Here is a 27194-nt window from a genome sequence, read left to right as displayed (position 1 = left end):
ATTGTGAAAGTTTTATCGTGGAGCGAGATGGATAAATTAACAAGAACTTTGAGAGACTATGATCTGGAAGTGTTTAAAAAGGAGTGGAAGAAATTTTAAAAATATATAGAGTTAGAATGGAACATAAAAAGACGTTGGACAATTTTTAATATGAATGAGAAGAAAAAGACAGTGTGTTTTGATGGGTTTGGGATACCTTTATATTTGGATTTAAATATATAACTTCGGGGTAAGTCTAATAACGGAGGGAGGGGGGATTGAAAGTATCATATGGGTTAGGGATAGAAAAGATATAACTAAACATCGTAACCGTATGTTATTAATAAATTGTTAAAATACAACATTGGAGGGAGGGGGGATTGAAATGTCATACGGATTAATATTGAGATAATTAAGAAATAACTAAGTTGTGTAACCATATGATATCAATAAATTGTTAAAACCCGAAACCATATTTTGGCTCCTTGGTGCTGCCACAAAGCCATGGACCTGTCATTCCTGTGGTGCAAGGTCTGTCAAAAATCATGGTGGGATCCAAGGCAAAAATCATGAGGATCCAAGAGGATCCGTGGTTGAAGACCAAGTTTTTGGTCCATGGTGCTGCCTCAAGCCGTGGATCCATGATTCTGTATTGCAAGCTCTGCCTATGGACATGATATGTGATTGGATGGTGAGCTTGGGGGACGGGGAGGGGGGTCCAAGGCAAAAATCATGAGGATCCGTGGCCCAAAATCAAGTTTTTGGTCCATGGTGCTGCCACGACGCTGTGGAGCCACAATTTCTGTGGTGCAAACTCTGCCCATGGACATGATATAAGAACTGATGGTGAGTTTGGGGGCATCGGAAGCAAAAATCGTGAGGCTCCGTGGCTTGGAAATATGTCTTTCCACTGCTGTGGCGCCACAGATTCATGGAGGCAGGCGTTTTCTGGGGCTGCCGGTAGTCTAAGGCAGGATCTGCAGAATAATCGTGGCTTGGTTTCATTTCAATGTAAAAACCACCTGAATTGGTGCGGGTGCGCGCGGCTCGCTCTGCTCTGCTCTGCTCTGCTGCGGGCGGGGGGGGGGGGAGCCTGGGGAGCCCCGCCCTCCCGCCCTCCTGATTGGCGAGCGGGACTTGCGGAACTCCCGGCTGCTGCGGCCTCCCGCGCTCGCCGGCCTCGGAGCAGCGGACTTGGGGGCCGCCCTCGGCCGCGATGCTGCGGCAGATCCTGTCGGAGCTGCGGGTGGCGCCGGAGCTGCTGGCCGAGCTGAGCGAGGAGCAGAAGCAGCTGCTCTTCTTCCAGATGCGCCGCGAGCAGGTCCGCCGCTGGCAGCAGAGAGAGGCCCGGGGAGCCCCGCGGCAGCAGCAGCGGCAGCAGGAGGCCTCGAGGCCAGGTGGGCGGGGCGCCAAGGGATCGTGCTGGCCGGCCCCAGGCACCACCGGGAGACCTCCCGCTAGCAACCCGGGGGCATGGCCGCTGCGGAAGGGGGAGGCCCCGGCGGGAGCCTCCCGGCGGGGGCTTGGGGGCCCGCGATGCCCCGGGACGGGGGGGGGCTGTTGTGCCGTGGCCAGGCTGCCCCCCACCTCCGCTGGACCTCAGGAGGGGGTTGCCCTGCCTAGCCTGACCCCGCAGGGCCTCCTGGACTGGGGCCGGCTCCCTTCTTCTCCTCTCCACCCCAGGGCTCTTCTGGGTTCTCCTCTGACACTCTACCCCGCGCTGGCTGTTTTCAGGGGTCTTTGGGGACATCTTTTCATTGCTGGTTGGTTTTCTGGGGTCGCTTCTCACCTGCCTTTGAGATTGTGCCACTCCCAGATGTTTTATTGGATTGGTTTAAGTTTCATACTATATTAGTCTGACTTCTTGGTGCTGTAAGACACACCAAGTATGTGGAAGAGTGGGAAATAAAATAGAACCTTTGTAGATGGAGCGAGAGAGTTGGAACATAAAGGTAATAATAGTTAACTCAGCATGAGAAATGTCAAATCCCTGTTAATCTTATTACTCCTTCCTTAGGCAGTCCAGGATGGCCAGTCAATGACAGGGAGTCTGGCCACACATGGCCACCTGGGCGTGGGCTTTCTCTGCTGTGCCCCCCCCCCCACTTATGGGATAGCCTGCCTGAGAAGGTGAGGGCCCCTGGCTCTCCGCAAAGGACACAAAACCGAGGGGTCAAAGGAAGCTTTCTTGGTGGGCAGGCCGGCCCGAAGGAAGGGGGCTTGACTCACCCAGAAGCTCCTCCCTGGGATAAATCGGGACTGGTCTTCCGGGTGCCTGAGTGGACTCTACAGACCCCCAGGGCTGCCCCCCTGCCACAAAACAGAGTTTTTGTACACAGGTAATTAGGGGCTCTCCTGAAATGAGATGTTTCCACAAGAGACGCTGTCTGTGGGCCTGCTCTGTAATTTCTGCCTTGTCTCATGTATTGTGTGGGTGCTTCAGCTGGGCTTCCAGTTCTGTTTCTGAGCAGCTGCACTCAGATGTCCTCTGGTGCTGTTTCTTGCAGGCCCCATCCTGGCAATTGTGTTGCTTGGAGTCTCAGTGGGGCAAGCAGATGCCACGGACAGACAAAACCATCCTCCAGGGAGCCCCAAAGTGGAGTTGCCTCGGCCCCTGTGCTGCTGGAGGTGTTGGGGTGGGGGCTGTCATCTGTGTGCTGACAACCCCCACCTCTCCAAATCCTGGGTCCCCCACATGGGGCTGCGACTGTGTGGTGGCCACCAAGTGAGTTTAGAAAGTGGGAGGGGTGAGGCGGGGCTTCCAGGTGACTGCAGATTAGAAGGCCTCTCCTCCTTAAATGAGTGTTGTGCCTGAGATGTCAAACAGGAACTTCCAGGTGTGATTCTCCCCCACTCCCTGTTGTGTGATCTTCCTGAGGCTGCCCCTTGGGGGTTGTGGGATTCCCCAGGTGCCGCAGGTCCAGGAGGGCTGGGGCCCCCGGTCCAGGTGGCCTGGTGATGCGGTGGAGGCCTTGAACCACTGCCTGGCAGCTGCGGTTTGTGTACCTGCCAGCCAGCCAGCAAGTTGAAACCGAATCCTGAGGAGCCGGTGGAGGGGCTCATGGCCAAGGACCCTGCCCTTCCCTCCCCTTCCTGGCTGACCTGCTGATGAGCCATTGTGGCAGGGGGAGAGGTCTCTCCTGGGCCCAGCATCATTGCCATGGGGACTTTGGGGCTTCGTACCAGGAAGGCTCCTACTCTTGGCCTACAGCTGAGCATCTTTCTACTGAGCAACAGGGCTGTAGTAGAAGGGCATGTCTCAGGAAGGTGTTTCTATCAATGGAATCGGGACTGTGGTCTGGACAACTGTTGTAGTATGCAGTCTCTGTTTACTGTACGTGCTATCCTGCCCTTACAGCATTGTTTTCTACTTCTGTAATTTCATATTATGCTTTCTTTGGCCTTTGAGTCCCATTATTCCTCGTATTCCTTGTAATTTTTGTTCCATTGCATTGTGTGTTAGTTGTCTCCTGCTGTTGGACAGCATTGTCGTCTGCTGCCCAGGCTGCTGGAGGGGAGGCTCAGTGAGACAGGCAGGCGGTCGATCTCTCTGGCTTCACTCTGGCAGCTGCTCTCTCAGGACCATCAGACCAGGGAGGGTCCATTTAGTCCAGGATCTTGTGTCAGACACTGCCCAGCCAGGTCCTCTGGAGGGCCAGCAACAGGGCAGAGAGGCCGAGGCCTTCCCCTCAGGTTGCCTCCTGGCCGTTCTGGGATTCAGAGGTTTAGTCCCTCTGAATGTGGAGATTTCCCTCAGGAGCCACTGAGATCCCGATCCTCCACAAATCTGTCTAATTCCCTTTGGAATCTCTTTATTCCTGTGGCCACCACTACACCCACTGGCAGCAAATGCCACATTTTAGTCACTTGCTATGTAAAGAAGCAGGCCTCATTTTGGCAGGAGCTCCCAGGAATGGAGCTCCAGAACCTCTAAATGTTCTTTCTTATCCCCCCTCCAAAAAAATACTTGCTTCTGGACTCCATTGTTCAAACCCCCTGTGAGAATTTTGTTGAACTAAGATGTGACAAACTTTCTAATATTTTCCCCCACAAAAAATGGGAAAATAACAAAAACATATAAAGCAGACAGATGGAAATCTTCCTCATGCCCTTGTGACCACAGAGGAGAAAGTAATTTAAAAGGTATGATGGGAGTAAGGTTTTATGATGACAATTATAATTCAAGAAGCACTTTAAGGTAGATGCTGAGCTGATATAATTGAGCACACCTTCCGGTGATGTCAGGGGTGTGGGGCACATGCAAATGAGTGGTGCTAATGAGCTCCAGCACCTCTTTTCCTATGAAATGACCCCTGTAAGAAGTATTTCCTTTTGTCAATCCCAAAATTACTGTTCATCAGCTTCATGGGATGCCGCCTTTCTGCTGGGTGGTGACCTGGGAGATGTCAGGATTGGGCCCTTTGGGGGCTGCCAGGCAGGGGCACAGCCGGCTTCCCTGCAGAAGAGGCACTCTGGCCACGGAGGGTCGATCACTCTACCAGATTCGCATGTGACCCTGTGGAGCCAGGCTCATCCACTGGTTTGATTCTTTGTTTTGTCTTGCAGGCCCTGGGAAATCTGTGCAGTGGAAGGAGGGAGCCGATGGTGACGTCTGGGTGTGGGTGATGGGGGAGCACCGGCTGGACAAGCCCTACGACCTGATCTGTGAGGAAATCCTGGCAGAGAGAGAGAGGAGGAGGAGGCAGCAGGCGCTGCTGGGAGCAGAGGCCCTGAGGTGGGTGGGGCGGGGGGGGCGGAATCTGGTCCTTCCAGTTTGCTAGGCTGACTTTTCTTTAAGCCAGGCGTGCAACAGTATAAAGAGGAAACTTCTCCTTCCAAGGTAAGCAGTTCTGCAACACTTTTTTTTTCACTTTGCAAAGGCCTTTATTTATCACCTCTTGGTCAGCAGTAAATATTTAACTCTATGGCATTCTCCTATTGCTTTTGGTCTCTACACTTACATTTCCACCATTCAGTCTTAATAGTTTTCATTTCCACTACTTTTATACTACCCCTCCAGTATTTTGTTGAAGGTGGTTCCCACCACAGAAGTCGCAAAGTCACAATCTGAAACCACAGAGCTACACCAGTGTGAAGGATCACACAATAAAACTTCCTTATTAGATTATAAACCATGTTAAAACATAGTCCAACATATCTAAAAACCTATAATAAATCCTCCTTTTCCATGACCAAAATGCCTTCAAAACCAATAGCCAGAAGCAAACTACCCAGAATCTAACAACCATAGAGAGTCACCCTAACTAGCCCCCAAATGGAGTGATTTTTCTTTTTAAAAAATTCTGCTTCTCAAAGAGCAGCTGTTTTGGTGGCTGGTGGAATATCAGGGGAAGGGCATTTTGTCAGTGAGGCCTGGCAACAGACAAGGCCTTCCTCCTTGGGGAGCGCAAAGCCAGGCCAAAAGAGTGGAACTCGCTTTCCCCAGGCCCTTCCCCCCTAGTCCCAGTTGGTCCACCTGCCCCTGCAGGGGGTGGGGAGAGCCAGAAACAGAACTCCAGAGTAGATCACCTGCATGCCCAGGGTGTGCACTTGGTAAAAGGGCACACCTTGTTCACAGGCTGCTGCTTGATAGATTGCAGGGTGGGGAGATCACTTTGGAGATTCGTAGCAGGTGACAGAATAAAGAAAGCATTTTGTGGCACCTTTAAAGACATACAGATGACTTGTCTTATAAGCTTTTTGGGCTGGAGCCCATTCCATCCACATCCATATCTGCATGGGCATCCAGGAAGAGAGACATTCTGAACACCTGTGGCATTCTTGGGCAACATTCCGAAGGAAGCTAGATAAGCACATGGGTCATTCAAAGCTGCTGTTATTGGTGCCAGCCCTACCTGGTGGTGGCCAGTATCTTATTACATGTTGTGAGTGACTAAGATAAGTGTCATTTGTGTTTTTATCTTGGTTCATAGAATTTATCGGAAGGTTTAACTGTATTTTCGCGGTCTCTCTCGGGAGCCTCCTTTGTCAAATAATGGCAGTTTACAGGTAGCTTTTAAGGCAGCAGCGTTTCCTTCTTGATTGAACTGTTTTCTGAATGTTGCCCTTATTGCATCAGATTTATTATTTATTATTATTATTTATTTGATTTATATCCCACCTTCCCCAGGGAATTGACCTGTTTGCCCTGAGTGGACGGGGCAGTAGCAGGCAGGTGGAGTTATGGAACGCATTGCAGGTGACTGAGCCCCTGCTAGGATGCCTGGTGTTCTGAGGTCATCGTATTGCCTCTGTGGACAGAGCTTGCCTGGGGCTTCAGCTGGGATAGGGAACTTAGTAGTCCCAGATGTATCTGTGTCCCAAACACAGTCTGGTCTCCGGGCTCATGTTTCTACTAGGTAGCCCCTAGTTGCTGATGACTAATAGTTGTTGATTGGTATCAGTAAGTGGTTTGTGAGCAGGTAAAACCTTCTCCCCTGGCATGTGTGGGTGGCCCAGGAGGTGCTGTTGATGGTTACTGACCCTTTGGAGTACAAGAGCTACTCTGTGAAGAGAAGGAGGAGATTGACAGGGTCAGGAGGGCCTTTCTTTTGGCAGCCTGGGAGCAACCAATTCCATTGGATGGATTCCATTGTCCCGTAGCCCCTCCTCCGTGTCGTTGTACAGCCAATGGAGCTTGGGACCAGAACAGCAGCCACAGCAGAGGACTGGCAATGGTCCCAGAGGCCATTTTGTTCCAGGCTGAAGCTGCCTTCTTCTGTGGATGGAACTGTGTTCCTCCTATGATTAAAGTCTTTTGTTGTGTTTGACTGGTTGATCTTTTAGGGGTCATTGCAGGAGGTGGAGGGAGGCAGGTGACTTTTAATGTATTTGGCAGTGGTGAGCCTTTTCGTCTGTTTTGGTAGTCCTTGCTCTGCTGGGATGCAACATTTGGCCCCTGGGTGTGGCAGTGGGTGGTGTGATGGTGGAAGAAAAGAGATTTTTGAGAGAGGGCGATTGGGTTTTTTTGAGAGACGCCTTCCAGTGGGTTGGATATCTTGCCACTGCGGCATTTGCTGAGCCCGTCAGTGCATGCCTGGTGGAAGTGAAGGAGGCTGTGTTTGGTCTGATCCTGTGGACTCTCCTGGGGGTGGTTCTGGGGGGACTCAGAGACAGGCCGTCCCCTGCACATGCTGCATTTGGTATCAACAATGATGGTATATTTGGTGGGATGTGTCTGAGGAAGGGAACTCTTGACTCTTGAAAGCTCCAGTCTGGCTGTTCTGTTGCAGGCCACCCTGGATGGCTCCCTCCCCTCTGCTGAAGCTGTTGGGGTGGGATGTCCAACCCAGGCCATGATGACGCATGTCCTTCTCTCTGCAAAAGTGGCAGGACAATGACAGCAGTCCACCTCTTGATGTGGATGGATCCAGCTGGGACCATGGCGACTCTGCAGTAGTCCTTATGGGCATCCTGAAACAGAGCCGTTCCTCACTGCCCTTCCAGCAGGGAGGCATCTCAGGCGAGGCTGGCGGGAAACCCACTCGGCATCATTTACGGAATTGCCGCTGGGACCCTTTGAGGGGGAGGGGAGAGTGGTGAAGAATATTGTGGTGTTGGTTTGGGGCTATCCTACCTTTCCCATCACCAACAGACTGTCAGCGAAGGTTCATTGAAGTTCCCAAAATGAGCAGACTTAGTTATTTGAAACAAAGTTGCATTTATTGTATTCTCCAAAGTTACTTCAGCATGAAAGACATTGGAACTGAGGGCTAGCAGTTCGAGTTATTGGTATTTAACATTACACATCAAAGCATTCACAACTACCCCAATTCCCAAAACAAAGGCTGTCTTTGCATGTGAGACATTTCACACGGCTCCCCCTTATCTTCTACAGCTGGTGGTTACATTTCCCGGCGGCAATGTCCTTGCTGCCTCTGGGGGGGAGGTGAGAATCTGCCAGGCACTCTCTACTTCAAAGACTGGCTAACAACCTTTGATATTCCTGGGAAGCTACTCCTGGGCTAGCCCCTACTTGGCCCCCCCTCTGCTACTCTACTCATATGGGTTAGTTAGTCAGCATATATCTTTATTGATCAATATGGTTAGTGATCAGTATTCAAGAAGAGTATCAATGAACAGAGTCTGACACAGACAGAGCTACATCAGCCGCATCCCTCCAGACCTGCTTGGGGTCGCTGGTTGGGAGTTTCTGAGTAGCTTCTGCATCCCAGGAAAATACCATGGAAGGTCTGCTCCAGGCTGTTTTTAAAAAGTTATTTCATGGGATTATTCTCTGTTGTTGCTTAGCTGATAGCTGCATTTCTGGAGCTCTGCCTTGTCCATGTTCTGTTTCTAGAACAAAATGAGACCAGGTAGCCTGCTTTTTTCGGGGGGGGGGGGAGGGGGTGAAGCCCCAGATATTTTCCACTGCTCAGAAGGAAAGAGCTCTCATTAAAGAAAAGGCAGGTGACCCTTGATTCAGGGTAATTTATATGTTTGCCTTTTCTGGGGAAGGCAACAGTGCAAACAGTGAAGGGTTTTCTAGATGACTCATCTACCCGTTTCTTTTTCATTTGGAGTGTCTTACATGGTTTGACTGAAACAGCTGTTAAGTCAAGGCTGAAAGTGCATTGAAGGGATCTTAAACTTGTATTTAACTCCCTCCCTCCCTCCCTCCCTCCATATAACCAGGCCTAGAGCCAGAATTTTTTGTTGGAGCATCAAATGAACTTAACTGGGCAGCTCATGGCCAAAATGTGGCTCTTTCACACAGATTGTGTGGCTCTCAAAGCCCCCAGTGCCCTGTCAGCCAGCTGCAAAAGGCATTTCTCTCTTCAAATCTCTTCTCCAAGCCAGATGACAACTTGGAAAATGCATTTAAAGTTAAAGTTGCTTTCTTTCTCTCTCTCTCCTCCCCATCTTCCTTCCTTCCTTTTCAGCTCTCAAGCATCCGACATTCATGTCTTGTGGCATGTATTCTGTGTGGCTCTTACGTTAAGCAAATTTGGCCACCCCTGTCATAGCATATTTAGCTTTCAATTTGTGTATCAGATAAAAATGTTTCAAATTTATTAGAAATATCACGTTTACATTTACATGGCATATAAGTTCCAGAGTCCTCTCTGCATTCTCTCTCTCTTTCTTTGCTTTGCTCTGAGTCTTCACCCCTTGACTGCTTAGTTCCCCTCTCTCTCTTTCTGGCTCTCACTGCCCCCCTCCCCCCCCCCCGAGCCTGCTTCAGCAGGGAGGACAGGATATAAGTCTAATAAATAAATTAAATAAAAGTCAGGGCTCTCCATCCCAGCTGACTGCTGATTCTAGCCGGTTACATAGGAAATTTGTCCTTGGAAGATTTATGACAGGAATCACACCTTTTTACATCAACTCCTTCCTTTCCTCTTTATTTGGACAACTTATACCTGCAAGATTATTGCTGCTTGGAGGGGCACAACCCATTTGTGACGGGACACTGCCCCTTTCTTCCCCCATGGGGTCAGGCTTGCCATTCTTTGAGGAAAATGCAGTTCTCAGCAGAAGGCTGTGAGGCTCTGCTTCAGTTACACTATTATGGCGCCAGCAGTTGTTCAATATGAGTGTTAAACTCTGCTGAGGAAGTAAATCCAGAGATCCTGCTTCCTGCACCTCTGCCACATTTTCAAATAATTAATTGCAGCTCACAGTAACCACCTCCACATAAACATAGCCGATGCCACTGGGCCATGTTAACTGGAAACCCTTCTGTCATGAATGACCCCAGGAAATGGACATGGCATTGGTTCCAGCAGGGAGGCTGTTTCTCTGGCCAGGTTGGTTACAGACAGTCAGGCATGAAAGAGCCAAGAGAACGAGCCAGGATGGCCTCCCAGGTCCCTTCCTTCTCGGGACATTCTGTGAGGGGGATGTGTGACCTTCGCTTCCATCTTCCCAGGGTGCTCACCCCCTTCAGTTCAAATAAAAAACTCTGGGGGGGGGGCAGCTGCAGTCAAGTGTAGGCATGGACCCCCTCAGCCCCCAAACAATTTTGGGAGGGGGGCAGAACTAAGCCCCACCTTCAGAGTGGTGGGACGAAGCTTCACCCCCCCCCCCCTTTAAAAGTTCTTTTATTTAAAAGCTGAATTGTGGGTCAGCTGTGAAGTACAGAGCAGGGGGGCTTGCTGGGGAAACAGATAGAGTGCAGACCTGGGATGGGGGGTGACAGCAGCAAATGGGGGTGGGGAGCTGTCCTGCTTCCTAGAGGAGGGGGGTGACTCCCCCCCCCATGCTGAAGAAGCCTCTGCTGCATCTTGCACTGGAGCTCTGGGGTCCCTGCCCGCCACCCACCAGTGCTCAATCCCCTCCTGTGCTGTTTCCACCAGACCCCCAGGGGAAGCCTCCGCAGAGCCTCCTGTGATGTCCCCCGACCCCAAACTCTGGTCAGGAGTGGAGGGAGGGAGAGAAGACTGTGTGGAGCAGGAGATGCCGGAAGGGGTGACACAAGCCCCAGCTGCAGGAAGTGCCCCAAATCAAGACGCCACCCAGGTAACTTGGTATTTCTCTTACTCCAGTGTTGGAATGAAAGCTTGTCTGAAAGTGAGGAGAGAGTTCTGCTGTGCAGGGGCTGGGGCTGCTGCTTACCCACTTCCGGCCTGAGGCCTCCCAGTGACCCTTCTTCTGTATGCTGCTGCTAGGAGTCTCTGAGCCAAGATGGGGCAGCTGGAGTGCCTGCTGCTCAAGGACAATGTAGATACTTGGAAGCTGTTCAAAACCACACTAATTGAAGCCCAGATAGAATATCTGGAGCAGGAAACTAGCCAGAGAAGCTGAAGGGCCTTTTGGGGTGACAAAGGAATACAAGGATTACTGAAGGAAGATGGGGAGATGGCAGAGAAGCTCAAGGACTTCTTTGCTTCTGTGCTCACTGTGGAAAGTATGAAGCACATAACTATGCTACAGCCCCTATTTTCATAATTGCATTGCTGGCTTACTAGCCTTGGGGACTGAGGGGAACCTCCATATTCAGAGGCAGTTAATCTCTAAATACCAGAGCCAGGAGGAAACATCAGGGGAAGGCCTCAGCTTCTCTGCCCTGTTGTTGACCCTCCAGAGGAACTGGTTGGTCACTGTGTGAGACAGGAGGCTGGACTTGATGGGCCCTCCCTTGTCTGACCCTGCAGGGCTCTTCTGATGTTTTTCTCAGGGGAAGGCCTCAGCCTCTCTGCCTGTTGTTGGCCCTCCAGAGGGACTGGTTGGCCACTGTGTGAGACTGGAGGCTGGACCAGATGGACCCTCACTGGTCTGACACAGCAGAGCTTTTCTGAGGTCCTTCTCAGCGGAAGGCCTTGGCCTCTCTGCCTTGCTGTTGGCTCTCCAGAGGAACTAATTGGCCAATGTGTGAGACAGGGTGCTGGATTAGATGGACCCTCACTGGTCTAGTCCAGAAGGGCTGTTCTAATTTTCTTCTCAGGGGAAGGCCTCGGCCTCTCTGCCTTGTTTTTGGCCCTCCAGAGGAACTGGCTGGCCACTGTGTGAGACAGGAGGCTGGACTAGATGAACCTGCACTGGTCTGATCCAGCAGGGCTCTTCTGAGGTTCTTCTCAGGGAAGGCCTCAGCTTCTCTGACCTGTTGATGGCCCTCCAGAGGAACTGGCTGGCCAGTGTGTGGGGGAGGAGGCTGCACTAGATGGACCCTCACTGGTCTGACCCAGCAGGTCTCTTCTGAGGTTCTCCGTTGATCCCCCACTGCTGCTTGAATGAACAGCAGGGGAAAAAATAGGTCTCACAGAGGTCTGAGAGGAGCAGAACAGAGCAGAGCAGCTCTCATAGCTGAGACAGCTGGAGAAGTTGCTGAGAATTTCTGAGTTTTGAAAGACTTCATTCTGAGGTTTGTGGGGCTGCCTAAAATTCTGAGGTGTGATAGCTGGGGAACTGCTGTTTGTTTGCTCTTTGTTTGCTCTTTGTTTGGTTGAGTGGGCTAAAGGAGAAAGAGATTGAGAGTGATTGCTGCTGATTGCTGAGGAGTGCCTCTGCTCCACCCTCTTTGCATTTTAAGCTGCGCCTTGCTAAAGGTGCGAGCCTTTGGCGCGAGCCGAAGGGCGAGAGCTAAAGGGCTCTTGGCCTGTGGCTCTTCGGCTGGGGGCTCCCTAAGGACCAGGAACCCAGATCCCTGATTTCCTTGTTCTCCCAATAAGGTAAGTTGACCCTCCAGAAGGGGAGCCATTTAAACAAACAGCATTTAAAGAGGACTGTATATTTATTTATATATATATAGAAGATAGAATGCCAGCAGGGGGGTTGGGGGCTTTCCAGTGTTTTGCACTGAGTGTTACATGTACGACTATCTGCCCAAAGGACAGAAGTCTTGGGTGTGTGCTCGATGCAAGAAGCTCCTGGTCCTCAGGGAATGAGTTCGTACCCTTGAGGCCAAGGTGACTGCCCTGGAGAAGCAGAGACGGTCAGTTAGGCACTTGGGGAAGACTCTCGGGGGTGTATTAGATGAGCCCCACTCTGAACGTAGCAGCCCCGTTGCTGCCAGAGAGCGTGAGGGTCGAGAGGGAACAGGGCACCATGCTGAGGATAAGGGGAATGTGCCCTCAGAAGGGACCTCTTCTTCGGTTGGTGAGCGGGAATCCTTTTGCGCCAAGGAACCATCCCTGGGCAGGGGGAGAGGGGGGGTTTTGGTAGTTGGTGATTCGATCCTTAGGCAAGTAGACAGCTGGGTGGCGAAACCGCGTACTGACCGTATGGTGACTTGCCTGCCTGGTGCGAAGGTAGCGGACATTACGTGTATAGTAGATAGACTGATAGACAGTGCTGGGGAGGAGCCGGTGGTCGTGGTGCATGTTGGCACCCCGATGTGGGAAAATGCAGTCGTGAGGTCCTGGAGGAAAAATTTAAGCTGCTAGGCGGGAGACTTAAGGCCAGGACCTCCAAGGTAGCCTTCTCAGAAGTGCTACCTGTTCCACGTGCAGGGCAGGAGAGACAGGCACAAATTAGAAGTCTCAATGTGTGGATGAGATGATGGTGTAAGGAGGAAGGGTTTAAGTTTGTTAGGCACTGGGATGCTTTCTGGAACAAGTGGGAGCTGTACAAAAGAGACGGTCTCCACTTGTCCCCGGATGGAACCAGGCTGCTGGAGCTTAAAATCAAAAAGGTGGCAGAGCAGTTTTTAAACTAAATCTTGGGGGAAAGCCGACAGGAGATGAAATGTCTCTGGTTTGGGAGGACTCGTCTCAAAGAGATGAAGGGTTGGCTGCTATTTTTCTACCGGGTAACAGACCAGAGTTGTCCACTGTGATGGTGACAAACAGTATGGACTGTCTGCCAGAGTCTCGAGGCGGCAGGAGGAAGGTGGCGGGCCTTGCTTGCCTGGGAAATTATAGATGTTTGTATGCAAATGCTAGAAGTGTTTGAAGTAAAATTGGTGAATTGGAATGTTTAGTGTTGGGAGAAAACATAGACATTGTGGGAATTTCAGAAACTTGGTGGAATGAGGAGAATCAGTGGGACACGGTGACTCCTGGATATAAGTTATATTGGAAGGATAGGGAGGGAAGGGTTGGAGGTGGGGTGGCTCTGTATGTCAGAGAGGATATACGGTCCAGTAAGACTGAGGTCAGAGAATTAGATTCACTTTTAGAAATGCTTTGGGTTGAAATAGAGGGCCCAAAAGGAAATTTAACTATGGGAGTTTGTTATCGCCCACCAAATCAAAAGAGAGAGGACGATTATAATATGATGGAAGGCTTAAAGATAGCGGCTAAACGTAAAAACTGTGTTGTCATAGGTGATTTTAACTACCCGCAGATCGATTGGGTCAATATGTGTTCTGGTCGAGAGAAAGAGATTGAGTTTCTTGATGCTCTCAATGACTGTGCTATGGAGCAGATGGTCTCAGAACCTACCAGGGGTGGGGCGATCCTGGATTTGGTCCTAAGTAATGCCCAAGATTTGGTGAGAGATGTAAAAGTGATTGCACCGCTTGGGAGCAGTGACCATAATGTTATTGATTTCACAGTTTGTATAAATAGGGAGTTGCCCAAAAAGACCGCCACAACCACGTTTAACTTTAAAAGGGGTAAATACACTGAGATGAGGAGGCATGTGAGGAGGAAACTGAAAGGAAAGGTAAATACGGTCAAAACCCTTGGGGAAGCTTGGAGACTATTTAAAACTATAATCCTAGAAGCTCAGATAAAATACATACCACAAGTTAGGAAAGGCACAAACAGGCATAAGAAAAGGCCTGCGTGGTTAACAAACAAAGTAATGGAAGCTGTAAAAGGTAAGAAGAACTCCTTTAAGCGGTGGAAAACCAGTCCAAGTGAGATTTGTAAAAGGGAACACAGGCTGTGGCAAATCAAATGCAAGACTGTGATCAGGCAGGCAAAAAGGGACTATGAGGAGCATATTGCAAAAAACATAAAGACCAACAATAAAAATTTCTTCAAATATATTAGAAGTAAGAAACCAGCCAGGGAGGCAGTGGGGCCCTTGGATGACCATGGGGTAAAAGGACTACTGAAGGAGGATAGGGAAATGGCTGAGAAGCTGAATGAATTTTTTGCCTCCCTTCACTGTAGAAGATGAGAACTTTTTGCCCGCCCCAGAACCACTAATTTTGGAAGGGGTGTTGAAAGACCTGAGTCAGATTGAGATGACAAAAGAGGAGGTCCTACAACTGATAGACAAATTAAAAACTAATAAGTCACCGGGTCCGGATGGCATACATCCGAGAGTTCTGAAAGAACTCAAAGTTGAACTTGTGGATCTTCTAACAAAAATCTGTAATCTTTCATTGAAATCTGCCTCCGTTCCTGAGGACTGGAAGGTAGCAAATGTCACCCCATCTTTAAAAAGGGTTCCAGAGGAGATCCGGGTAATTACAGGCCAGTCAGTCTGACTTCAATACTGGGAAAGTTGGTAGAAAGCATTATCAAGGACAGAATGAGTAGGCACATTGATGAACATGGGTTATTGAGGAAGACTCAGCATGGGTTCTGTAAGGGAAGATCTTGCCCTCACTAACCTGTTACATTTCTTTGAGGGGGTGAACAAACATGTGGACAAAGGAGACCCGATAGATGTTGTTTACCTTGACTTCCAGAAAGCTTTTGATAAAGTTCCTCATCAAAGGCTCCTTAGAAAGCTTGAGAGTCATGGAGTAAAAGGACAGGTCCTCTTGTGGATCAAAAACTGGCTGAGTAATAGGAAGCAGAGAGTGAGTATAAATGGGCAGTCTTCGCAGTGGAGGACGGTAAGCAGTGGGGTGCCGCAGGGCTCGGTACTGGGTCCCATGCTCTTTAACTTGTTCATAAATTATTTAGAGTTGGGAGTGAGCAGTGAAGTGGCCAAGTTTGCGGATGACACTAAATTGTTCAGGGTGGTGAGAACCAGAGAGGATTGTGAGGAACTCCAAAGGGAACTGTTGAGGCTGGGTGAGTGGGCGTCAACGTGGCAGATGCGGTTCAATGTGGCCAAGTGCAAAGTAATGCACATTGGGGCCAAGAATCCCAGCTACAAATACAAGTTGATGGGGTGTGAACTGACAGAGACTGACCACGAGAGAGATCTTGGGGTAGTGGTAGATAACTCCCTGAAAATGTCAAGACAGTGTGCGTTTGCAATAAAAAAGGCCAACGCCATGCTGGGAATTATTAGGAAGGGAATTGAAAACAAATCAGCCAGTATCATAATGCCCCTGTATAAATCGATGGTGCGGTCTCATTTGGAGTACTGTGTGCAGTTCTGGTCGCCGCACCTCAAAATGGATATTATAGCATTGGAGAAAGTCCAGAAAAGGGCAACTAGAATGATTAAAGGGCTGGAGCACTTTCCCTATGAAGAAAGGTTGAAACGCTTGGGACTCTTTAGCTTGGAGAAACGTCGACTGCGGGGTGACATGATAGAGGTTTACAAGATAATGCATGGGATGGAGAAAGTAGAGAAAGAAGTACTTTTCTCCCTTTCTCACAATACAAGAACTCGTGGGCATTCGATGAAATTGCTGAGCAGACAGGTTAAAACGGATAAAAGGAAGTACTTCTTCACCCAAAGGGTGATTAACATGTGGAATTTACTGCCACAGGAGGTGGTGGCGGCCACAAGCATAGCCACCTTCAAGAGGGGTTTAGATAAAAATATGGAGCACAGGTCCATCAGTGGCTATTAGCCACAGTGTGTGTGTATATATACATTTTTTTGACACTGTGTGACACAGAGTGTTGGACTGGATGGGCCATTGGCCTGATCTAACATGGCTTCTCTTATGTTCTTAAGAGGAGGGAAAAACAGCAGCAAACAAGCCTTGCAGCAGAAAGCATGAAGTGACACTTTCATTACCCAGCACACGTCTGCAGAGATTTTCAGAGAGTGTCGGATTTCAGGGGGTTTGGCCACCAGTGGCCTTCCCTCCTCCCTCCCCCCAGGGCCTGGGCTGCCTGCCTAGATGATGCCTGTCAAGAACCAAACAGGATGCAGGCGAGATACAAGTTCCGCATCAGCCCTTGTGCTGCTTCTCAGGGCTGCTGCGGGTCTTGAACTGGCGCCTTCACAGATATCAGGCGAGGAGTCCAGCAGACCTTCCAGAGACGCCACCTCACCTCAGTCAGTCCTGAAGTTTGCTTTTCTTCTTGCATTCTTGAGGTTCTGTCTTTTAAGGCCCTTAAAGCTGAATGGCATTTGTTGATTCCCCACCCCACCCTATCCCCCATCTCATTTGCTATTTTGGTTTTAAAATCTTTAACTGCCTTTTTTCTTAGTGCCAGTTCCCAGGTCTCTTGTTCCTGCAGTTATGTTTCAGTTATGCTTGCTGTAAAAATTGTTCCAGTTGCTACACTGGTGTTTTCAATGAGTCTTGCTGTGCTGTTGTCAGGTGATCTTTGTCTCCTTTGTTGTTAATCTGCTCTAAGATTTTTGCCTTCAATTCTTCCTCTACAGAGGTGAGCTGTTGCTGTATTGCCAATATCTTGCTATTAATTAGTGGTCTTTCAGGAGCAACTGCCCTTTAATGGTCTAGAAAGATCTTGGTTGGTTTCCTTTATTCCTTGTTCTTCATCTTCTTTTTTTGAGTAGCCGTTGTTTCTTCTTTCATCTAGCTCTCTTTGTATGCTGAAACTGCAGTCAGCTGCTAGTCTCTGGTCAGTGATGGAAGAAGCAGAATATTTTTCTTTGCATATTTTGAACGTTTGTTTCAGATATTGCTGCTGTTCAGGCTTGATTCAAAATAACACTGCATGACAATTCTGACTTGTTTCTGAGAGCATTTTTTGATGCTGCTGGTTTCCCAGTAGCTGGTTGGGTCCCTGTCCTGGTTGTCCTGTTGAAGCACTTCAGGCCTCTGCCCTGCTTGCCCAGCAGAAGAGCTTCTGTCCTGTAGCCCCTTTCCCACCAGGCGCACCGGTCTCTGGTACTGTCCTTCTTAGCCTGGCAACAGCCGAGCCGCTATAGATGTTGAATTCGATTTCCTCAGCACATGGAAGGGTTTGGGGATGCATTCAGCCTTAGCAGAGGCCTGTCCCCCCTGCCAGCAGCTACACAGGGAGGGGCCCACAAGCCCCACCCGCACAACCAGCTACCAGCCCAGCAGAGCACAGCACAGCAGAGCAGAGCATAATAATTGCTATTATTTATGTTGCACTGTCAATTTATAGATGACTTTAGAGAGTCACATACTCAGCTAAGAAGTCTTGCTCCGAAAGGGCTGGCAAGAAGTGCACATCTCAAATGGAACCATTTTTCTTCAGTAAAACTACTCATGAAAGCAGATTTGAATTTGCAGTGAGTCCAGTGGAAATCCCAAAGCAACCATAGAGTCTCCTTATAGGCCTAGCACTGAACAGCTCCAGTTTCTAGAGCAAATGCTTAATCCTTTGCAAAAAGTGATTTCCTGCTTCATGAGGACTTGCGCTGCGCTGCGGGCCTCAAGCCAGGCAAGAAATCCACTCAAAAGGCCCTGAGCTCTAGGGTCTGTTTCCTGGGCCTTCGGGCACCCCAGGCTGCCGACCGGCTCCTCCAGGGGATGTGCAGCCCCATATCAGAGAGGCTGGTTCCTCAGATGCTGCTTGCCTTATAGCACCCAACAGGACCGCAGTGCTCTCTGCTGATTGTCTTGTCTTTGGTTGGTTTCAGATGGCCAGTAAATCAAGAGGCGTAGAGGAGATGCTGGCAGATTCCATCAGTCAGTTGCGGAAGGTAAGGAAACCCTGGTGTGTTTCTGGGAACAGCGAGGCCTGTAGAGGGAGACTGGTGAGCAGCATACGGAGGTCCTGGCATCAGCCACCTTCACAGCACCAGTCAAGCCAAGGGGTTCACTTGTGGTGCTTCCCCGGAGTAGGTTTCCCTGCCCCAGTCCTCCAGCAGCAGCTACCAGGGCTTTGTCAGGTTTTTATTTTAACTGGCAATTGAATATTGTTCTATTGTTGTAACAGTCTGCATACTGAGCTCTCTGAATTCCCAGTTTTAAGTTGTTTTTTAAAAAGTAAGTCTCTAGTTCCTTTTGTTTTGAAGCTAAGCCTTTCTCCTTGTATCTCCACAATGAAAGAGGCTAGAGACTGCCCTGACTTGGATAGCCCAAGGAAATCTCTCACATGTCTTTCAAGTGTAAATTTTCTATATAAAAAAGGAAGGAGCTAAGGTAAAAAGACATGAATCCTGTCATAAATCTTCCAGGGGTGAATTTTCTATTTTATTGGCTAGAACCAAATTAACAGTTATCAGAACTGAAGAACCCTGATTTTAAAAGCCTATGGGGGAGGGGGGGCAGGGTGTGTAGAGTAAAATCATGTTGGAGTAAAGCAAAGAAAGACATTAAGGAATGAAGCAAAACTGAATGACTCTAGAGGACCCCAGTGGGATTTTGAGACTTGGGGCCGGGGGGAGAGAGCCACCACAAAATGTCATTGCTGGGATGGTCCTTTCCCAGGTGTCTAGAAGAGGAAGTACACCTTGTGTTTGAATGAAAGGAAACACCTGTTAATGTCCCATGTGAGTGATTAGCAAAGAAGGAAGCAATGAAAGAGTGCGCTGAGCATTTTCTTTTATGTGTAGCAGAAGAAAGACGCACAGATGAAGAAGGCCATGACTCAGAGCCAGACTCACGGAGAAGCACCCCCAAATCCTCTGGACGAGTCAACGCAGAATGCAGACAAGGAAGATCCGGTTTGGCTGGAATCCTGTAAGGTGCTCTCCTGTGAGCCTGGCGGTTTCTGGGTGGATTGGCACTGTGGCTTTGCAAGTGACACTTCAAGAGGAGAGCATTCTCCTCCAGCGTTGTGCTGCTTGAAATGTTCTCCTGGGTGATGATTTCTTCAGCACATAATTTTCAGAAAACGTTGGGAGGGGACCAGAGTTCCTTGAAAGAGCATGTGCTTGGGATGCTTAAGGCCACATGTGATATTTCTCCTCCCACCCTTGTTCTACACAACGGCCCTTTGAAGTAGGTGAAGATGAGACAAAGCAACCCGCCAAAAATCACCCAGGGAGTTTCGTTGCAGAACTGAACCAGGACCCACCTGGCCTAGTCTGAAGTTCTGTATCACTTGGCCACACTGGCTGACTGCAGGAAGCGCCCCAGTTCAGTCTGTGACATTCCCAGTTAGAAGACCTCTGCCGGAGGTCCTGCAGCAGAAGTCCACAGCTGTGTGGAACCTGCAGGCCAGTTTGGAGCACCCCTGCAAGAGGGTGGTGATGGAGGGAGGGTTGTCTCGTGTCCTCCAGAGCAGAAGGGACAGGCTGTGTCTCAGCGGAAGGAAAGGCCCTCTTCACCCCTCCTTCTGCATTGGCACTGGGAACTGCCTTGGTATCCTGACTCTTATCCAAAACTGAGTGTCTTGGGGGGGGGGGGCAAAACCCCCTAAGGGGAAGGAAATGGTTGCTGCAGAGACTTAGTCAGGGGAAACACTGTGATTACTGCGATTTCCTAAAACGTTGGGAGCAAAGTGGTTTTGAGAAAAATCTGGAGGAAAGCCAGGGAAACCCCTGGAGGTGCATGAATGTGCCCCCCACTTCCCAAAGGCAGAGAGCCCACTCGGCAGATGACAAAACCGATTCCTGCTGGTTGAGTAACTCCAAGACAATAGCTGTGTGCCAGGAAAGAGCGAGAGAAGGGCCTGATGGGAACTTCTCAGGGAGTTTCACAATCAGATTCTCTGCATGCCAGTTCCAGGCCTCCTTCTGCTAACTAAACAAACGCAGATTGATGAAAGCCACCCCTGTTCTATCCAGCATGGGCATGACTGGCATTAAAACAGCACAGCCCTTTTGGCTGGCCAAGGCCTGCTGCCCGCCAGAGCAGACACAGACAGGACTGAGCTAGGAGCCAGACTCACTGGGGAGTGTTCCTTTTATCCTAAAATATGTTGCTGGGGCTTCATTCCATGCTCCTCCTTGTGTGGTGAGGTTGCACACCCCACCCCACCCTCCCCTTCCTGCAGCCTTGGCCTTTCTCTGCTCCCTGGCCTGCTTCCCTCCTCCGGCTTCCTGCAAGAGCCACCGCAATGGCCTCATCTGCCCCTCCCCCCTGGCAGGCTTTGTAGGGACTTTCTTCTCTCCCCCAGAAATGATCCAAGTGGGCAGCAGCCCGGTTGGTCGGAAGCAGTTGAACAAAGCAGGAGTCAAGTAGCACCTTTATGACCAACCAAGTTTTATTGAGAACGTAAGCTTTCGTGTGCTCCCTAAGCACACTTCATCAGACGAGGGGATTGGGTATTGTGGGCTGAAATACATGCAGTTTGTTGTTTAAGAGTGCAAACGTGGTCATGTAAGTCGGGCCCATCCTCTTCAGCACTTGGGATGAGTCGCAGGGGAGTGTGGAGGGAGGCCTGACGTGGGGCAGGCATGGCTGTGCTGGGCTTCCTTCCTTCCTTCCTCCCCACTCCATGCTTCCTGGCTTCTGTGGGGCTGGGCAGCAGGCCCTTGGTGGGCCAGATTGTCCTGCCTGACTCTGGAGGGGCAGGTCAGGTACTCCTGGGGCCGTGGGGCCTGGACTCTGCTGAGAGGAACACCGCGCTAGCCTCCTTCTCTGTCATGGCCTGTGGCTGGCTTTGGTCTGCTGCGATGAGTGACTGGAGGGTAGAACTGTGGAGCCCCTTTCTGGGCATCTTATGCTGGCATGATGTGCTGTGAGCCATCCTGGGTATCCTTCAGAGGAGGGAGGGTGTTCCTATTGTTCCTTTTAGTGTAAACATTCTAGGCCTTCCCCAAAGAGCCGGTAAACGGTCCTGCTCCTCTGGTTCCAGTGAGAAGATCCAAAGCAGCCGATGAGCGACGGCGTTCGCTCGCCAAACACGCCCGAGACGACTACAAGAGGCTCTCCTTACAAGGCAGGAACAAGGGAAAAGCAACGCCCTGCAAGCCAGCGGAGCAGAGACGGGTGCTCCCTCCCCCTCCCCCTCTGCCACCAAAGCCCAAGTCCCTCCCTCCCAGTGCCAGGCCCACCAATCGACCCCCGGCCAGGTGAGTGACCCAGCAGTCTGGCTGAGATAGAGGCAAGGAGGGACAGGTAAAGCCAGAAGCCGGGGGGGGGGGGGCGCACTCCTCTTGTCTGCCTTGCAGTGTCTGCCACTCAAAGAGCCCTTTAAGGTACTCTGCAAGGCAGATGGGAATCTCTCCACCCGGCTGACCACTGCCTTGTGCTCCGTCAGCTCAGCCAGAACCTGCAGGCCTTTGTCTGAGCTCTGCCTGGCTCCCTCTTGGCGTGGGAGATGCAGCTGAAGATAGATAGATAGATAAATTTATTGTCATTGTTCTCCACAAAAAGAGAGCAACGAAATGAGGTGCTCTTCCACAAACATACCAACACATCAAACACACATATTCATATTCATACCATTTAAATACATCTAAAACCATTTAAACCATTTAAATACATCTAAAACAGATAAACATTCATAAAACCATTAAAACCATTTAAATACATCTAAAACAGATAATCCTTCATAACCCTGCATTTAACCTAACCACAGCACTTGGATAGAAACTGTCCTTAAATCTGTTTGTCAAAGGCAAAGTGGAGAGAGCTTGAAAGAGGCATCAGCCACAGCTGCTGAATGGAAGCACTCTGTGGGGTGGGAGGGCTTGGGAGCCCACAGGGAAGGGCTGGGGGAAACAAAATGGAGAAGTGCATTGTCCGGAGTCTGCCGAGCACTGAGGCAGCTCCTCTGTTTTCACCCCAGCAGGGCCCTGGTGCCACTTTGGTTGGACACCGCTGTGGTACTCTTACACCACAGTTGGCTCTGGTGTCAGAACTGGAACGAAGTTCAGACGATTCCAATACTTGTTACAAAGTTAGGATCTTTATTGAAGAACTACAGTGCTAGAGCAACGAGATAACAGTAATGCCGGTCCCTGGCATTTGGTTACATTTTATGCCATCAGTAAAGTACAATAAAGCTATCATTCACACGGGTTACAGACAAGTGTCTCTTTTCCCAGGCTTCGTTATCAGAAGGGAGGATGCCTCCCTGTGGTGAAGGCCAAACGGCCTGGCTTCAAAAGGGCACCTGTGGATGTTGAACAGAGACTATCTGTCGCCCGTCTCGGAGCCCTGAATATTTGGAATAGCTATGAGGGCAGGGTTAATTGCTCAGGCTATGGACTCTGTGTTAGTGTTAGGTTACAGCATGGAGTCGGTTTGGCCAAAGCAGGCAGAGAGAAAGTTACAAGTTCTGACATCTGGCCCCCCTCGGGCTGGCAGGGAGCTGGATTCGCATAGCCTGCAGAGGCATCCTGTGGGTCGGCCCACCGGCGCAGCAGCCCCCAGTTCCTCCCCTGCCTTGCCAGAGGGGGGCTTTTGAAAATGGGCAATTGCGTGTTGTGAGAAGCCGCAGGTGGCCTCCCTCCCAAGTAGGGACTTTGCTAAGCTTCTGAGATCAGATGAGACGGAGCTGCACTGTGCCCCCTCCCCTCCCCTCTAGGAAAGATATATCTGTGAAAGAACCAAGGCAAAGGAATTACTTTTTTAAAAAAGGAATGAAAGCCAGGAATTCCAAGAACCTGAGTCACAGACTGTTATAATGAACTTCAGTTGCCAATTTTTTTATAAGTATATAATTAGGATGTGTGGGAAATAATGTATTGTTTGATATAATTTGCTCTATCAAAATAGAAAATAAATTGGAACAAAAAGCCACAAGTGAACATAATGTTTGTAAGTGTTCTGCTGAATGACATTTGCAAGTGCCAGAGCCCGGGGGGGGGCGGTGGCTCCTGCTGTGAGCCTGGTGGTGGGAAGGATGGAAAACCTGCCCTGTGAGGCGGTGGTCTTCAGGGATCCACTTGCTCTCAGTGCAGGATGATGAGCCAAGCTGAAGGGCTGATGTCAGCCTGCCCAGGCAAGATGGGGATTGGGGCCCCGTCTTCCAGAGCCTTGTATTTGGGCTGGGAGGTGTTTCCGCTTGATGGGCTTTGAGGGTCTCTGAAGGGCACTGGCTAAGGAGAGCCCCCCCCATCAGGAAACTGGCCCTGCAGCCCCAGAAAAGCAACCCTCAGGCACGTGGGAGTCTCTGCATTTGGGACTGAGGGCATCAACAACTGAAGAGACCTTTTCCTCAGAGGAACAAGGCACCCTGGAGAGCTTTCGCATGATCCAATCGTGCCTCTGAGGGCTAAGCCAACTGCCTCGCAGCTGAGGGAATGGGTTATGTGTCAACCCAAAGCATGGAGCACAGACCAGTGGGCCTGCATGGGAAGCAGCAGAGCTCTGCAACCGAAGCAGGGAGGGTTGTCATGTGGAATGAGAGAGAATAGCAGTAAAGCAACAAAGTTAAAATTTGGAAAAGGCAATGAGAGATCTTTATTTATTAAAAATGAATAAGCCAGGAATCATCTGGGTGGCCCCGGACATGCTGGCTTCCACGGAACCGACCCGCTGTTTTGCCCTGGCAGGAAGCAGGGAGTCCAGAGGAGCACTTCCTCCTCCACTCGGGAAAGCATCATTCGGTGGTTCCAGGCAGAGCAGCTCCCCCTCCGAGCCGGCTTGGAGAAGGCAGCAGAGCGAGTGGCTCCCTGGTTCCACGGTGAGGAAGAACGGGGGGGGGGGCACGCTTTCCCCTCAGCTCTCGTCCTGCCCTTTGCCTCTCCCTGCGGAAATACTGCCCCGCCCTCCCCCAGGCGCCTGGCATCTTCTGGGAGGATTCCTCCCCTCCCCCCCAGACATTGAGGGTATTTTTAAATTTATAAAAATACATGCAGACTTTCCACAGGATTCCCCACCCAACCAACCAGGGATTATTAGAGTTGCCTTCAATTGTCAGATGTTCATTGGAAATCTGGGTGGTGGAGGAGGAGGAGGCCGAAGCGGGGAACTGGAAGTGCTGGCCAGCATAGAGCAGGAAGCAGCAGTGTGTGTGTTGGGAGGCAGTCTTGGTGTATCTGGAGGACAGTCAGAGAGGCAGACAAGGCAAAACAGAGCAGAGGGAGCAGCCGGCGTTGGACTGGAGGACGCCTGGACATTGTGGTTGGAGGGCCTGCCTGCGGACACGGAGCTTCAAAAGAGGGAGAGATGGCGGTGGCACTTGATGGGAGCGGCCAGGAACGGAGAGTGGTCCATAGTGGGTGAATTGGTGGGGCCAGGGCCTGGGGGCCGCACTAGCTGCAGGCCTGAAAGGCTCATAGTATGATTCCCAGCAGGCCTTGGCTGTGTCCCTACATCACGCTTCATCTTCCCCAGAAGAACTCCTGGGGTAATTTCCCCTTCACATTGTCTGAAAGACTGAGTTGTGAGTCATGAAATCTCCTACTGAAATCCATGTGCCCCTGGCCTTTGGCTGTCCCCCCCAGTTGCTCATCGTTCGCCTTTAGGAGCGACTCCTGGCCCAGGAGGAGGGCAGTTTGCAGGAGTGATGCCTGTAGGGTGGGGCTTGAAGCATCTCCTGGGCAGCTAAACTGGCCCCGGGACTCCCAAGACCTTCATCTCCTCTAGTGCGACCCTTGCAGCAGGGGCTTGGTGTGGCTGGAAGCAACTAGGGAAGATCCAGCAAAGTGGGGAAAGAGGAGAGAAGGCTGGGGGGGGGGGGGAAGCTTCTGAGGTCCAGAAAAGTCCCACATGATTGTTTTTCAGAGACCCCCAGCCAGCAAAATGGTTTCCCTGTGTTCAGCTGCTCTTTGATTTTGGAATGTAGGTATTTTGACAACGAAGAAGGCTGAAGAGCTGCTAAACCACTCAGGGCCTGGGACCTTTCTGATCCGGGTGAGTGAGAAGATCCAGGGCTACGTGCTCTCCTACCTGGCGGCTGAGGGCTGCAAGCACTTCCTGATCGATGCTTCAGGGGAGTCCTATGGCTTCCTGGGGGTGGACCAGCTGCAGCATTCCACACTGGCGGAATTAGTCGAGTACCACCAGGTGAGCCTCTTGACAGGCCTTCTCTGTGCTGGCACCCTTCCTTCTGCAAGGAGCGGGGAGCTCTCTGGAGCCAGAAATGCTCTCGGTGCGGGGGAGGGGGGACCAAAGCTCGATGAGGCTTCCCTCCTAGAAAGTTCAGACAAAGGCAGTCAGGTGGGAGATCTGACTGGGTCTTCCCACCACTTTGAAAAATAAATTGCGGTTGAGAATAATTCCCACATAGATTGGGTCTGTGCATAGGGTGGCCATCTCTGGGTTGGGACATTCTTGGAGATTTGGGGGGGGGGGGGGCTCAGCAAAGTAGAATGTCACAGAGTTCATCCTCCAAAGCTGCCATTTCTTCAGGGGAGCTGATCTCTGTCATATGGAGACCAGTTGTAATAGCAGGAGATCTCCAGGTCACACCTGGAGGTTGTCAACCCTATCTGCACAGGGGAAACGGGGGGAAATGTCAGTCGTTTGCCCCTCTGCAACTTCAAATATCAAAATGACATCCCCCTCATGGCACATGGCACTGCAAGGAGATATAGAAGGAAAAAAGATGGGGCCGCATTTCTCTCCTTCCAGAGCTAAACTGCCCCCCCCCCGGCCGCCCCAGGTGATCCTGGTACTAGCTCATTGGGAAGGCTGGTCACACAGATCTGCAGTTTAGCTGTTTGAAATGCTGGGAAGATCTGACCCACTGACCTCTTCTGGCTCCAGTTCTGAAAAACTGGCTCTGCCCATTTGGAAAGCGATTACTCTGACTTGGGGTGGGGAGGCTGTCTCCGGACTCTCATTCCCACACTGGGGACTCCAGAACAGTTTAACAGTCTCTTTGTTGTTTGCTTGAAATATGTGTATGTTAAACCTTGGGCTCCCCTGTGGCACTCCAGGCAGTGCTGGCACCAGAGGCTGACGTCTTTGTAGATGACAGTGAAAGAAGGGCACAGAAACTGGCAGGATGCTCCTGCTCCCCCAACAGAGAGGCTTCTAGCGGCCTCTGCTTCCCACCTGCAGAAACGGACAAGGCACCTGTGAAGGTGTGGGGTGACTTGCATTTCCCACCATCAGAAAGCCTGCCAGGGTGGGTCGCTCTTGAAATCAGACCAAGGCGAGGGCCAGACCTGACTGGCTGTGTCGAGTGGCCCATTCATCTCCCAGCTTTGATGCAGGCTGCAATCCGACTGGTTGAGCATCAGAGAAAATGGGTGGTTAGTTTTGGTGGATTTCAGCTCTCTGGTAGATGAATGTCGAAGGCTGGCTCTTCACCTGTGATCCATTCCTTTGGACAGGACGAGCCCATCACCTCTTTGGGGCAAGAGCTTCTGTGTCACCCCTGCGGCCAGCAGGGTCCCGAGCCTGATTACCTGGAGCTCTTTGGATGACACCGCCCATCTCGACCCCTGGCCATGGAGAGGAGACAAAGCGACTGTCACCCCGCCCTTGTTGTGGCCTCTCAAACTGCAAATACGCTTGAGGGTCCGGAGAGTCAAGGCTGGTCCTTCTTGACTGCTCTTAGCCGTCGGACCAAAAACCCCATCAATGTGTGAAAAACCAGGGCACCAAATTACCATGGAGTGAAGAAAAGGACAGCAAAGGGCATTCCACTTCCTGACCTCCGTGCTCCCGGTCAAGCTGCCATCCTCCCTCGCTGGAAGGAAGTGACTTTGGACATCCCCTAAGTGGGAAGGAGTTCCATGGTTTCCTGGAAGGCTTGGATTGTCAGGGAAAGAAAGAGTCCAGAGTTGACTCTGGAGCAGCCAGAAGCCAGCGGCGGATGGATGGATGGGGGGGGGGGATGTAACCAAGACTCTCCCCAGTGGCCACGGAGACATCAGAAATAAGCCACTGCCAGAATTGCCTCTTGGCTTGCTTTAGTCCTTCCAGCTGGTCCAACCTGCTCTCTGCTGCTGGATGAAGAAAAAAAGGCTCAGTTTTCCATAATAAAGATGCAGTGAGTGGAAAGTTGTCCACA

At 50.7% G+C, this 27194-nt stretch overlaps 1 protein-coding gene across 1 annotated transcript; it reads left to right on the top strand.

Moving 5' to 3' along the window:
- The first annotated feature begins 1195 nt into the window (after window positions 1-1195).
- Window positions 1196-27194, top strand: SH2D4A (SH2 domain containing 4A). Its single transcript, XM_060248372.1, has 9 exons — window positions 1196-1376; window positions 4546-4714; window positions 10278-10440; window positions 18028-18090; window positions 18946-19072; window positions 21135-21351; window positions 23782-23912; window positions 25017-25237; window positions 26512-27194. The coding sequence occupies exons 1-9, from the start codon at window positions 1196-1198 to the stop codon at window positions 26602-26604; spliced, it is 1365 nt and encodes a 454-aa protein (XP_060104355.1). The 3' UTR covers window positions 26605-27194.

The sequence above is a fragment of the Heteronotia binoei genome, chromosome 10, assembly GCF_032191835.1.
Source record: "Heteronotia binoei isolate CCM8104 ecotype False Entrance Well chromosome 10, APGP_CSIRO_Hbin_v1, whole genome shotgun sequence".
Taxonomy (NCBI): domain Eukaryota; kingdom Metazoa; phylum Chordata; class Lepidosauria; order Squamata; family Gekkonidae; genus Heteronotia; species Heteronotia binoei.
The sequence above is the reverse complement of the archived record's forward strand: the minus strand, read 5'-3'. Positions and strand labels throughout refer to the sequence as shown.

Excerpts from the sequence above, each read along its gene's own strand:
- SH2D4A (XM_060248372.1), top strand. The coding sequence starts at position 1,196 with ATGCTGCGGCAGATCCTGTCGGAGCTGCGGGTGGCGCCGGAGCTGCTG. Across the intron at positions 4,715-10,277 it reads CTGGGAGCAGAGGCCCTGAG|ACCCCCAGGGGAAGCCTCCG; the intron begins GTGGGTGGGGCG and ends TGTTTCCACCAG. Across the intron at positions 18,091-18,945 it reads CCATCAGTCAGTTGCGGAAG|CAGAAGAAAGACGCACAGAT; the intron begins GTAAGGAAACCC and ends TTTTATGTGTAG.